This window comes from Penicillium verhagenii (assembly GCF_028828195.1).
Source record: "Penicillium verhagenii strain IBT 33310 chromosome Unknown utg000010l_segment0_segment0, whole genome shotgun sequence".
NCBI classification, from domain to species: domain Eukaryota; kingdom Fungi; phylum Ascomycota; class Eurotiomycetes; order Eurotiales; family Aspergillaceae; genus Penicillium; species Penicillium verhagenii.
In genome coordinates this window covers 27863-41390 of record NW_026643174.1, presented here as the reverse complement: position 1 = coordinate 41390, position 13528 = coordinate 27863, and the positions used below count along the sequence as shown (strand labels likewise).

Below are 13528 nucleotides of genomic sequence, written 5' to 3'. Positions count from 1 at the left end.
GCACTCATGCTCTGAATGTTATAGAATAAGAATGAGCCCATGTTGATATGGTTTCATTTTCATCTCATTTGCAAAGAAACATCCGGGGTTAGATTTGCGTCACCAGAGGCCGTGGTATGTACAAGGTGGCTTTAGACGGGACAAACAGAGTAAAGCAAGCATCTTGTATCATCAAGAGCCGTAGCCAGATAATTCCGCAACGGTAAAATAATCGCCATAGGATGATTTGATGTGTACTGGGAGAGACACGGGCCAAGGATGCGAGGCAAGTCACAAGTCTGAAAATTCACGTATCATATAAGACAGGAATGGAAATGTAGGACACTTCATGATGCGGTAATCATAGAGGGTGATGCGAGGCTGTCCGTTGAGTTTTCAGATTCGAGATAAACTGTATTCGAGGCCTCAAGTGGTGGAAAGGCCTCTTTTATATCATCCGTATGTAAAGAAGGATGGTCAGGAGTTGATATACTAGTTGCGCGTGATGTATCGTAATCGTCGTCAGTGATGGTTGTCGTAACGGACATGTTTTCAGACATGGTAGAGTTGGAAAATGACTCAACTGTGTCATCAGGGACACATTCTGGCATTTCAACCTCGGCCTTGTGTTGTGCTGGGAGCGGGCCCTCAATCGCTTCATAAAAAAGCATGAAAACACCACCCTGAGACATCACGTGGCCTTCGCTGACCATTTGCACATCGTCGTCACTCAGTCGGTACCAGCGTTCGGGTTTTTCCTTATCACCCTCTGCTTGGAGAACCTCATCTGGGATAGGGGCTGGAAATACACAAGTCGGATACTTGCGGTAACAGATGTAATGTCCGTTCTCGTGTCGACCATAATGAGTGATGATAGCCCGAAGCTCATAGTGTCTACTGGGCAGCGATACCGCCTGACCAGGCGAGGGGAGCATGGATTCAGAGGGATTTGTCTCCCATTGCTCTAGTGAATTCTCAGACTTCCCAGCCTGAGTACCAAGGCACCAATGATTCAAATCCATATGCCTCGGGAATTTGACAGCCGCATGGTTCTTCTTCAGCATTCCAGTCATCTCATCGAAGAGACTTCGATTGACGTGGACAGCCAGGCACTGTGGCGCGCGCGCGATAACTGCTTGTCGGGATTTGGTAGTGGACACTCGATTTTTGGACGGGATACGACACTTGCTGGTCAGTGTCTTATCGGCGAAATCATCTTCATCAAGGGCAGTCTGTACAGAATCAAGCCGTTCTTGTGCGGAGATCCTTAAAGCATCAGATAAGCCTGGTGTCTGTAAGCTGCTATCGGGTGAACTCTCGTCATGGGTCATGCCACCGAGGAGATTCTGGAGTTGACCCTGTGCGCGCAGCAATGTACATTTGGCACACTCCACCCCCTCAATGGGTTCTAATGTCATGTACTGATCCAAACAGTCGCGTACGTCATACTCAAAGTTCTCACCGAGTGGCACGGTAAGGCAGTTGAATGGAATGAGCGACAGCCCCTCGGTCCAACCACATTGCATGCAGCCTACTCGTTGAGCAAGCAAGCCTTCCAGTGGATTGCGGAGGGAAGCTTTCTGGATCACGTCCTCCTCGGTCTCTTGGTTGTCATCGCAGATATCCTTGAGGATGTTTTCCTCTCGACCAACCATCTTTAGCCCCATATTCCTTGTCTGTCCACGCGATGCTTGTTGGATTTCGATATCGATTTGGTCCACCAATTTGGAGAAATATTCTTGCGCATCTTGTTGTTGCCAGCTGCTCATGGATTTCAAGTCCGAGGGAATCCATAGCTTATGTCCATAATTGGATGCACTATTTAGATGGTCGATTATTTCTTTGAGTGCCTGGTGTGTAGAAAATGACCCTTTCTCCCCTAGAGAATCGATATTTCGCCCCAGAAAAGTGGCAAGAGTCTTCAAAGAAGCTAGCCCTTGAATGATGCTATTCTGGTAGCAAGAGTTGTCCCAATTTCCTAGTCCCGGGGGTATCGCATCGTTGCTGTTGCCCAGGAGGGCGTTTCCGAGACCCGATAAGGATCGCGAACGAGTAATCAATGGAAATGAGTTGTTGTCAAGGCCACAAATTCGCTGCATAGCTTCATTTTTGGCTTGAAAAGTCATCGGCGTGGGTCTGGAGGGAGAGGATTCGGATGGCGACATGCGAGTATCTAACGCGACGATGACCCAAGACGGGGTCGCGAAAACAAGCACGTTCCAGGCGATGCGTATTAATGAGACCGGAGCGAAGCCGAAATGATCGAGGAGAAGGTAGACCGAGAGAAGAGCAAGGAGAGCATAGGCTAAGGTTTCGTTTTTCTGTAGCAAAGTGAGAGTGGTATCATCGTGGCTATTCGGGCTTGCGTAATGGATGGGGCCAGTCGAGAAGATGTTAGCGCCCTCCCGGCGGGCATTCATGGCGTTAAAGAGGAATCAAATGAGCCGCAGCAGGAGGAGGAAGGCCTGTGGAGCATGGGTCGTAAATTTCCGAGGGACAAGGGCGAGAGGGCCAAGGTATTGTCTCAGAGTGAGAGGGTGGAGAAAGAAAGTATACAAACGTTTTGATTTTCAATCCGGGGCTGCGCTTTGGGTTCATCGCGCTCTCCGCGAAATTTTCCTTTATCGATAGGAAAGTCTCCACACATATTTTTTTTTAACTCTAAACATCTCCCACCATGGCTAAAAGTAAACGTGAGTTGCACTGGATTACTTGGATTTCAACATGTCTAACTTATCCCTCAGCTAGAGTAAACAACACTCGTGCCGCAAGGCGAGCGGCTTCGCCGGTAGACAAGTCTCTGGTTGCTGCCCCTCGAGCTGAATCGCCAGCCGCTGAACGTCCTTCCGTCTTGGCCGAGCGTCGCAGTTCCGGTATTCAGAAGAGACAGGCACAGAAGAAGATGTCCAGGTCGCAGCGTTTGAGACAGCAGAAGGGCATGGACCGAGCGGAGGCAGTCTCAGACCAGTTGCAAATTAAGAAGGCCAAAAGTATCGTTCGCGGAAAGGCTGTTAGAGCTCGAAGTGTATGTATTTCTACTGAAATTACCCCGTCTACCTTGAATATCGACATGCTAACAATGTATTCCTCATTTCAGGGTGAATGGGAAGAGTTGAACAAGAAAGCTTCAAAATCAGCTTTCGCTGCTCTCCAGCAGGACGATGAAGACGATGAAGATGATAATGATTCCATGGCTGAAGATACTGCGCCCACAAAGTCCAAACCCAACCCCTTTGCTGCTTCTCATGAGGCCGATATGGTGGAGGATCCTGCGACCGTTGATGAAGATGATCAGATCACTTGAACAATGCCGATCTATTAGTATAAGGAAATTTATTTCCTCGGCCGGAGTTGGTTGATCATGCGCTCGATTTCCGTAATTGCAGGACCGGACGCCTTGGTCCGAAGGAGTTCGAGAGTGTTCACGTCCTTGGCCTTGTGTGCCTCTTCTCCCGCCTTAACGATCATTCCACACTTGATCCACATTTCAATTCGGTCGGGGACTGGTAAATTTGTGCATTTAGGGACGAATAACGAAGCAAGCTTTGTGTTTCCGGCGCCAAGGATCTCGTTATAGAAAGGCTGTTGTTATCTGGTGTCAGCATTTATCCAAAGCAACTCCATGATTAGAAAATCTTACCTCCCATCCGATTGGGGACTTTTTGCTCCTGCCAATCTCTTCCAGCTCACCCCAGTCACGTTTTGCCACCAGGGCTCGAAGGCGCAACCACCAGTAGGTCTTCTCAGGCATCTTAAATTCGCTCTGCATCTTGTGTGCCCGTTTTCCGTAGCCAGCCCGGAAAAGCCTGTAAACTGTTTCGTTCAAACTGAGACCCAAGAACTCTGAATGGTCTGCAAGATCCTTATCCAATGATTCCTGTGCTTTGAGGAGCTGAGATGCCTCGGAAATCAGTTTTTGTTGTAAGAGCACTGTGGGATCCTTCGAGTCTGATAGCAGACGCGATGCAAGCGCGAGTTTCTCCGTCTGACGTTGGGGGTCTGATTCGCGCAAGGCTTCTGACAATAGTGCATTTGATCCATCGATGGGACGATCATCTTGGTAGTATAGATCCTTCAGAAGCTCGGGGTCTTCATCTCGGGCTGCAGTTTCAACAAGTGCAGATGCCATGGGACGAGAATTGATCATTCGGAAGAAGCTTGCCAAGGGAATTGTACTCTTGAGGTGCAGAAGAACATAATTCACTAAGTCATCATCTCCACTTTCAATAGCCTTGTCCAAAGCAAGTTCATCTTCCTCCATGTTCAATAGTAGTGGGACTTGTTTGCCAGCCCTTGGTTCGTGGTTCAATAGCTGCGTAGCCAGGTGCGATCGCCCTTCATCGTAGGCTGTTTGTGCAATGATTTCGAAAGAGATACCTGGTTTTCCTTCCAGTTTTTGGACAATGAGCTTGCATACAGCCTCATCATCCACCGTAGAAACCCGGACCTTTTGGCTTGCCCAGTGGACATAGATCCGGTCTGCAGGAATCTGGAGATATTCTGAAACTCTGATAGCAAGAAGATACTCATGACGGCTGATTAGGCGCTCAATGAGCCCCTCTGGAGTGAGACGCAGATATTGTTCATATGATATTGGCAAGCCGATTTGATAATCCCTCAATGCCGTCAAAACTCTCAATTTTTCAGTCATCTCAACGAATTCATCACTGTTGTAAAGTTCGAGAACTGATTTGCCAAATGATGCTGCCTTCAGTAAACGTTTCTGCCAGTAAGCATCGAATTCATGACCTGCAGCTTTGATGCAAGTGTCAACCGCTGCAGGAAGACTTGAGCGAATACGCTGAATGTTTTCATCGGCTTTCGGGGACTTCTTTTCCAATTGGTCCACGGAATCGAGGAGCACCGAGGCAGGCGCGCCAGAACCAAGTCGGAATATTTCCTCCGTGACGGCGTGGACTTTATGCAAAAATTCGCAGGTATCATTTGTGAGCAGACGAACTCCGTCAAACTCGGGTATGACATGCACACGGCCATCATAGTAGTATCTATATCAAAGGTTAATCATCATCACCAATGTAAAAAAGGGTCACCTACTTGGATGAAGCACCACTGGGACCAACAAGATGAATCTCATCTTCCCAAGCCAGAATGACTGCGTCATCCCCACACCATTTCACGGTACTAGGGGGCACTCTAGACTTTGAATCATATTCGCTAAGCTTGCTCTGGAAGTCATTACTGACAACCCACAATTTGCCTTCTCCGGTGAAAAGTGCCACAAACTGCCCCATTGGTGAGACGCTAACATGTTTGAATGGACCATCTTGCAGAATCTTATCTTCGGCCTCTGTAGAGTCGATCAAATAGACCGTCTTATCAACAGCGAGCAAGACCTCCACGGAGCGTGAAAGGGTTTGGGCGGGTGGGATCAATGCCCATGATGAGACTTCACCTTCCGGACAAGGAGCTAGAAGCTTGGGTCGGGGTTCATCATATTTCGAGACTGCAATGAGCTGGTTATTGGACAGCAATGCCACAAGACCGGATGACCAGAATTGACACTCTCTCACGCCATATTCTTCGGCGCCCTAGTTTTGATTAGTTCAAGTTCAAGGAGCCAGCTTCAAAGGTCATCTCACGTTTCCAAGAGAAAAAGAAGTGAAGTCGCCATCCAAACCGAAATAGCGGCGAACAGTGCCATCTTCAGCAACGACTAATAGCTCCTCTTTGTCGGACCAGCCGATCCCGCGGATGGTGGCTTGTTCCCACTTAACATAACAGTCAGCTTTAAGAGTTTACCGAAGTGGTCTTATTTAAACACACATTGATTCGATTGATTTGCTTTCCAGAGCAGGAATAAACATCGATACTCGACCGGGAAGCCTGTGAATCCCGCAGCCTAATGGGCTTGCTCTCGTCGCGATAAAGCGCTAGACGAATCTCTAGTTTAGCTGGGTGCTCTTCTAAGTCAAAGAGAAGCCATACCGATAGCTCCACCGTACGGCGCGCCCGAGACGATGTAGTTCTCTAGTTCAACCTCCTCATCGAATATGGCGTCATATACAGGGATTTTGCGATAAAAGCTGTCGCCGACCTTCTCCCAGTTGGCGAGAGGGTTTGAAGGTGCCATTTCGAGACACTAATTATCACAGACGATGGCCCTGGAAAGACCATACACCCGTATCCCCGTGTCAATGTTGGTGACGGATTGAGTGAAACCGCAGCTTGATCCCGGGGGTTCGCGCTAGTCTTCTTTAGGAGAGCTGTTGGTGGCTAATTATTAAGGCACTCAGGCATCAAACGGGTCATATGTTCAAGTCCGCACCTATTTGTCTCCACTTGTCTACTACTTTATCCTGTCACTTCTGCAGGGACCAGGTAGTCCATGGAGTTCAAGAATGGATGACATGAGTCTTGAGGATGTTGCACGACAATTGTCCGATATCGAGGTGGCTGTCCTTCTATGTCTCGCCGCCCATGAACATTGTTTGATTGAGACCACGGGCGACTCGATTGATGACCTTGGCAGAGAACTAGCACTTGTATTACACCTTGCAAAAACAAAAGAGGATAAGAGTGATATAAATGCTAATGCAAAACCCAGATCTGCTCCAACACATTTGATTTGTCATTTTCTATTCTCGAATGTGGGCCCGAGACTTCCATCGAAGAAATTCACAATGATATCCTTACTACGGATGCCCGCAAGACCCTGGCCCGCCCGTCATATTCTCGGGCAAAAACCGGATCTGTATGATGTCCGGCCAAGGGGAACAAACAGTTTTGAAGATTGACTAATGATCACAGTCCAGCAATCTTTCCTATGTTGGCGGACATCGGGACCGCAGCAAGTCCCCGATCCCGAGTATGATAGCTGATGAGCCAAATGTGGTGAACATTATCATCGCCAAAAACTTCAATTTGACTAGCGAAGATTTTCAGGTTCAATCGTTACAGGTAAAACCCGGCGATTTGACTGCGAACCAACTTATTCATTATACTGACTACTACAGTTAATGCGGACCCGGCAGTTGGTGACAGAAATCGGAATCCTCAATGCGCCTACAGATTTCTTGTTTGTACCCCTCGTGGCGCGGGACTCTGCTGAACTACATCCACCGCTAAAGACCCATCTGGTTAGTAGTGGTTTCAATTTATTATCAGCCGTGAGGATTTTCTAATGTATTTTCTACAGCGTGATCAGTTGTTCATCTCACATTACCACGAGCCTGAAGATGGGTTTATTTACCTTGAGGAGAATGATTGGCTTTCTGACGGCCAACTGTCTGCGTCCTCTGTGATCCACACCCCAAAATACCCCCAGAAAATGAGTGCAAAGGTCAGCAACATGGTAAGTATTATCTACCGCATCACTTGCCAACGACCACCTATCTCACTTTTCAATCTTACAGGTCATACAAAAGCTCCGCGAAGCCAGCAAGTCAACAACTATGAATGCTGAAGTGGTTCGGTATATCCAAGATATTGTTGTTTTCTTGCGTCTCAGTCGCGCAGTTGCTGGTGGAATATCTGCAAGGGCAAACAATCAATTCGCTCAACTCGCACAGTACGTTGTAATTGAATCGCCTGTTAAAATTGACCGCAATTAACTCGGGCTTGCAGATTCCTGACGCCGTTACATGGAATCGATTATCTCACACCTTCAATCGTGGAATTGGCTGCTAGAAAGGTATTTCGCCATCGTATTATTGTTGCCTCTCCCGGTGATGATCGAAGCCTCCAATATGGAAGTGATCTAGTCACAGTCTCCCGTGTACTAGCTGAAGTGACACCGGACTCAGTTTTGGATGGTGTACTCGAGTTGGAGCCACCGATATAAGTATTGACCACGAATCGTTGAATAGATTCGAAATTGATGATAACTGTTTGTGGTTTGAGATCAATTTCTCCCTAGGCTTAGAGAAGAAGCCAACATTAAATCTTATTTGATTGTTTCCCCCGTTCAATGGTAACTATCTTTCCCGTCAGTTGTCTAATTTGGTGCAACTGGTTTATCTGAATAAACATGTGATAACCGCCCAACGAAGATGTGAACTAAAAAGATACATGGCAAAGATTTCACTCAAGATAAATATGCAAAGAAATCTGGCTCGTAAAAATGAGTCGCGATACGCTCAGAAATGTCGCTTGTCAGAAAACTCCAAAGTCACTTGGTCATTATCAGCATGTCAGTAACTCGGAGACTATTCGTCAGCCTCGAAGTTTGCCCGGCGGCTCTGGTGGCGCTGGTAGTGAGTAATGCGGCGAGCCTCCATGAAGACGTTTGCCGGACCTTGAATATTGCCATCGTCACGCATGGGATAATGGCGACCATGAACCATTCGGTCTTCGACACCACGGACAAAAACATCACTCAGGTGCTGAATTTCCCGAATCTGGCCACTTTCCAGAGTATCCTCCAAATCAATGAAGCCCTCTCCTGAGTCTATTTCTTCTTCCTCGCGTACCTCGATACGCATCGCAGGGCGCAAAGTTTCAGTGGGGGTAGGAACACTGGGAGAATCACTGGCAGGGTGGCTCAAAACTCCATCTTCACGGAAAGCAATGTCAATAAGAGCCTGGGAATAAGGGAGGACGCCAAATGCATCCTGCTGGCGGGTAGCGAGACGTGCGAGGTCGTTTTCAGGCTCAGGCTCAGGCCGGACGGGAGAGTCATAGTCGGAGCCAGTGGCGAAGATATTTTCCTTATCCTCTCCATTTTCAGCATGGGCGTCTCGATTTTGGGGCCGAGGTGATTCGCGGTCGACTGGGTCTTCGTAGATATCGAAGGACCAGGAATCGCTGGCGTTGGTACGGGCTCCCCAGATGTTGCTGGGGCCAGTAGTGTCCATTCTTGGCCAAATCTGGCTCGAGGCGCCGAGTCGGGCACAAGGAGAGCTGTTCACGGAGTCGGGAGGAGAGTTACCCATCCCGTTGTCTTCTGGGCTTTCTGGGCTTTCTGGGATGGGAGTTCGGTCTGAACAGTAGGAGAAGATGATACAAGTAACAGGGATGTTTTGATAGATCAGCCAATGGTAATGTTTGGGGGGAGGGTTCAAGGGCTTACCTCTTCGACTGTTGGAATGAGGCATCACTCCAGAGAAGAGCGAAATGTTTGGTGCAGTGGAGGACTCAGTGGAGAAAGGCACCCATGACTGGGATCGCAATTCCATGGAATGAGATGAGCATGGGTAAGCTAGAGGCAGCTGGGGTTGGCAAGGTGGGGTGGAACCCCAGTTTGAAGGTGAGTTGTTCATCTTCAAGACGAGAGGCGCGTGCAGAGTGTTGAGCCTGATTGATATATCAAGGCACGTGGACTTCTGTCCAATACAGACAGGCACGATTTTCAGACGAGCAGATGGTAGATACGCTGCTTGTCCTCAGAGGCACTTTGCTTCACTGGCCAGAGAATAAAAACCTCCAAATGAGATATGCCCTTGGTTGAATATTTTGGAAGGGAAAGAACGACCTAGGATTGTTTATGTCTACTAGTAATTATTCACGGATGTACCAAGTATGGGCTGAATTGAGTGAATAAAACCCTAGATTAGGGCCAGTTCTTTAGATAGGACACAGGCGACTGGAGATATTCCTTGACAATGATCTAAGCAGGCTCGAAAGGAGACCTAGATTTTATCACCTGGGGGCATCAGGTTGCTTGAAGAGCTCGTTCTTTGGAGTACATAGTCTTATGTCTGCAAAATATCAGCTTAGAGAGAAAGTCAATAGAATACATTAGAAGGTCAGGGTAATCGCCGCGAGTTTTCGCTCATGTGCTCGTGATCAGGTAGATATTGGATAACGCCGCTTTCTTAGACTCTGCATCTCTCTGGAGGCTAGTATGCGCAGTGATCAGAATCGGGTTAAGGGTCCACCAAGAGTTTCCGGGAACAATAATTGGCAGAGATGGTTTGTACATACCTTCGGGCTTCATCGGCCGCTAGTAAGATCTCATAGATCTATAGTTCTTGGACACAACATTCAAATGAAGATGTACATGTATGCATGTGTGTACTTTCAACCCCGTATACAAAATGAGATGCACATGATCAAAGCGAATCCCTTTATACAAAGAATCGGTTGACATTGAAGCACTCAAGTTGAGAAACATCGACTTTTTTCAATGCTGGGGTATCCTAGAGTATCTACTACATAGGTCGTATTGATGTATGCACAGTGCCAGCACTTGAGTGATCTAGTAGAAATATAGATTGCAATATCAGGTTATCGCTAAAGTCGGTAGCTACTAATAAAACAGCAGAAGCTATGCTTCCGGAAGATCATCACAATCCACAAACCACTAGATCTTTAAATCGTTTCACCCAGTCATCGGTGTTCATTGGTTCAGCTTCAACTAAGCACACAGCAGGTCACATCTTTCGAGAATGGTCAACAGCAGAGGAGGCGGGGGGAAGGAAAATTGAGCCCCGGCAAGATATGCAGCAAAATAAGAGTAAGGCACAGCCAAAAAAAAAGCTAGAGCCGAGATTGGGGTAATATGAATCAGGTGCGAGCGTGGGCATCATGATATCAAAGAAGAACACCAGCGAAGACAAGAAAAAAAAAGATAGATAAGAGGGAAATGAAACTAAAAAAAGAACATAGTGCTTTGATATCTCGAGAAGATGCAACGTTGCCGTGTAACCAGACTGAGTTAAAACCAATTTAGGAATCTTGCGTCCCATGCTGACCGCATGTATTCACAAACCCCAGGTCAGCAGTAGATGATAAGCTGGGTAGAATGGGAACAACATCTTTATGGATGTTATATTGCGCAGATTCCGATTTACCGGAAGTGACCAGGACCGACCATGCCGCCTCGCATATCCCCACCATTGGGCTGACCAAACATCTCAAGCAAGTGACGAGAGGAAGGAGGAGGACCCTGGGGTCCCGGGTTGCCGGGTCCAAATGGGCCTTGGCCAGGCCCAAGTCCCATCATAACCTCCGGGTTAGGTGGCATTGGGGGGAATCCGGGTGGTGGGGGACCACCCATGTATCCAGGCGGGGGCATCATGCCGGGAGGAGGACCACGCGGAAAGCCTTGTCGTTCGTTGATGGGTGGCTGAGTGTTGGGCATTGGCATCATGCCAGGAGGGAAGTTGGGGGGCATGCCGCGGTTTGGGGCAGGAATTCCAGGCGGGGGACCCATAGGTCCATTACCTTGCTGAGGGGGAGGAGGCTGGCCAGTCCATCCGGGAGGAGGCATGTGCTCCAAGCCCGGTGGTCGCTGGAGAATCGGGGGCTGCTGCTGCTGTTGAGGGCCCTGTGGGTGTCGAGAACCCCCAGGAGTCATGGGACCTTGGTTCTGAGGGACGTGTGGGTAATGTCCATCATCGAAATATCCCATGGGAGGTCCGTTGGCCATTCGGCGCCGGAGTTGCTCACTATCCGGTCGCTGCATGTTGGCAATTGCCGGGTCGTCTAAGAAAGTTGGTGTTTTCTGAGCGGTCAACCCAGGCGGGGGACGGGTCATCATTTCTTGCATCAGGCCAGGGGGAGGTGGTGGACCGCCATTCGGAGACTGAGGCAAATGTCCAGCAGATGGAGGACCACCCCGAACTTGTTGCATTAGGCGGAGCAGGTTCTCTCTATCACGAGAGTGAGGATCTTTACCAGCAAATTGGGCCATTGGGTTTTCCTGTGGAGGGCTGGCGAATTCGCGGCGCAACCCCGCTGGAGTTGGCATGTTCATGGGCCCACGGGGCTGCTCTCCCGAAACCATTGACAAAGATCGCGATGCATGCGATGAATCGGCCTGGTTAGGGGTGCCGTTATTTGATCGGCCACCGCCACCACCCAGCATCTGAAGAATCCGCTGGAAACCTTCCTGATCGGCATCACTGTGGGAACTGAGAGGTGTACCCGCAGACTGGGTCTGGGGAACAGGATGAGGCTCGGGGCCTCTGGAAGGGCTGTCAGGGAGAGGACTGAATAGTCCTGCGAACCGAGAAGATTTCCCAGGCTTCCCGCTAGGGATTTCTTTCTTGGTGGGCGATTCAATCGCAACAGGGGCTGGTGGGCTGACTTCCTGGACTGTGGGCGGCTTGGGATCACCTAGCATGCCAAAGAATCGTTCCATCGAATTGTCACCCATATACTGGGCGCCAGAGTTGCTGAAGATCTCTCCGTCAGTGCGGCGAGACTCCGGTTGCTGTTGCTGATGAGGAGTATCAGGTTCCACGTGAGCTTCCGTCTTCTCTTCGTAGGTGGGCTTTTGCGCGGCACCGCCAGAACCAGCCTTCATGGCCACTTTCCAGCGCTCAAACTCTTCCTGTGTGTGTGCTCGTCGTGGCTCATCACGTTCATTGCTGTCCAACCACTCCGGCTCCTGCTCCATCTTGCCACCTCGGTTCCAGTCACGGTCTACACCATGTCGGTCACGACGCCATTCTCGATTGCGAAGTGGTTGTTTATCATCATCAGCTTCGACACCATCCTGAGCCTGCTCGTCGCGGAACCAGTTTCCATCATATTTGGTTCTTCCCGGGGTGGTGACGTCTTTCTTCACAAAGCGTGGGTCTTTGTTTTGCGGTACTCGTTCAGTGTTGAGGTCTCGAGGATTCTCTCGGTTTTCCCATCGATCGAAATCCCCGTTCCTTCGTGGTTTGCGATCTCCCTCCTCGGGACCGAAGGTGCGACGTGTGCGGCCAGCATTCCAATCTTCCTTGTCCACGCGCCGGCCGTTTAGACCCGGCTTTACATCACGGCGTTCCAAGTCTTTCTCTGGGGCATCCTTCTCCTTGAAAAATCGATCCCGGAAATTGAACCGATCGTTCTTCTCGTCTGAGTCAGTTGGCCGCGCAGTTCGATCTGTCAAATCAAAGGATCCTTTACCGCCGATGCGCGACGATGCAAAGGCCGTCTTCGGGGGTCCAAGAATAATGTCTTCTGTATCAGTTGGAGGATCAGTTAGTTACTAGATCAGTGGATATTGAGAACAGGCGATGGAGAGTACCAGTGGGCACAAGCGCACCTGAATTGGAGCCGCGGGCGATATGACGAGCTTCAAAAAAGCTTCCTCGTCGAGTGGTAGTAGTAGGGGGTTCATTTGGGTTATTAGGATCTCGGGTGGTTTGTTGTTTGCGCTGGGTGGTAGTGTCAGGTTGAGGCCTGGAAGAAAGGCAGGTTAGTCTTGGACTCTTGACGTGGACAAGTGCGGGATGTGCCCCAAAGTGGGGAGGGTTGGATAGACTCACATCCATTCTTCAATGGGGGGTAGGCCAGGGGGTTTGATGACCAGAGGTGATTCGCGCAGCCATAATAGCTCATCGATTTCGTACCGTCGCGCCATGACGGCCCTATCTCGAGCGGTGTGTGCGATGGGTATTTTAACAGGATTTATGATGCTCTCATTGGGCTAAAAGGGGGGATCGTAAGGACAAGGGACGCGACAATATCAATCGTAAAAATTTGGTAAAGCCAAGTGGCAGGATAGTAAAGGAGAAGTGATTTTGGTAGGAGGGGATGTGGAACGAGGTTGTTCTTCGGGAAATGAGGTGAGTGAGGAGAAGGTGTAAGCCACTTTGTGGCAAGGCCAGGGCGGAGCCGGGAATCGGTAAGAGACTTGTGATCCACCAACTTGTTC

The 13528-nt window shown here is 49.2% G+C and overlaps 6 protein-coding genes across 6 annotated transcripts; 2 read left to right on the top strand and 4 right to left on the bottom strand.

Moving 5' to 3' along the window:
• Positions 1–326: 326 nt before the first annotated feature.
• On the bottom strand, positions 327–2399 carry N7466_009908 (ubiquitin-specific protease UBP1; the record flags this gene model as incomplete). The annotated part of the gene is made up of 1 exon (XM_057169297.1): positions 327–2399. One exon carries the CDS (start codon positions 2397–2399, stop codon positions 327–329), a length of 2073 nt encoding a protein of 690 aa, XP_057016688.1.
• A 257-nt stretch (positions 2400–2656) lies between these two features.
• Positions 2657–3283, top strand: N7466_009907 (Alb1 domain-containing protein; the record flags this gene model as incomplete). Its single annotated transcript, XM_057169296.1, has 3 exons — positions 2657–2672; positions 2724–3004; positions 3077–3283. The coding sequence occupies 3 exons, from the start codon at positions 2657–2659 to the stop codon at positions 3281–3283; spliced, it is 504 nt and encodes a 167-aa protein (XP_057016687.1).
• A 29-nt stretch (positions 3284–3312) lies between these two features.
• On the bottom strand, positions 3313–6070 carry vp16 (tethering complex subunit VPS16; the record flags this gene model as incomplete). Its single annotated transcript, XM_057169295.1, has 6 exons — positions 3313–3561; positions 3620–4985; positions 5035–5528; positions 5580–5708; positions 5764–5870; positions 5926–6070. 6 exons carry the CDS (start codon positions 6068–6070, stop codon positions 3313–3315), a joined length of 2490 nt encoding a protein of 829 aa, XP_057016686.1.
• Positions 6071–6338: 268 nt separating this feature from the next.
• Positions 6339–7780, top strand: N7466_009905 (uncharacterized protein; the record flags this gene model as incomplete). Its single annotated transcript, XM_057169294.1, has 7 exons — positions 6339–6482; positions 6545–6691; positions 6748–6897; positions 6954–7076; positions 7136–7291; positions 7353–7507; positions 7564–7780. 7 exons carry the CDS (start codon positions 6339–6341, stop codon positions 7778–7780), a joined length of 1092 nt encoding a protein of 363 aa, XP_057016685.1.
• A 364-nt stretch (positions 7781–8144) lies between these two features.
• On the bottom strand, positions 8145–8792 carry N7466_009904 (uncharacterized protein; the record flags this gene model as incomplete). Its single annotated transcript, XM_057169293.1, has 1 exon — positions 8145–8792. One exon carries the CDS (start codon positions 8790–8792, stop codon positions 8145–8147), a length of 648 nt encoding a protein of 215 aa, XP_057016684.1.
• Positions 8793–10726: 1934 nt separating this feature from the next.
• N7466_009903 (uncharacterized protein) lies at positions 10727–13234 on the bottom strand (the record flags this gene model as incomplete). The annotated part of the gene is made up of 3 exons (XM_057169292.1): positions 10727–12831; positions 12917–13053; positions 13140–13234. The coding sequence occupies 3 exons, from the start codon at positions 13232–13234 to the stop codon at positions 10727–10729; spliced, it is 2337 nt and encodes a 778-aa protein (XP_057016683.1).
• Positions 13235–13528: the final 294 nt, after the last annotated feature.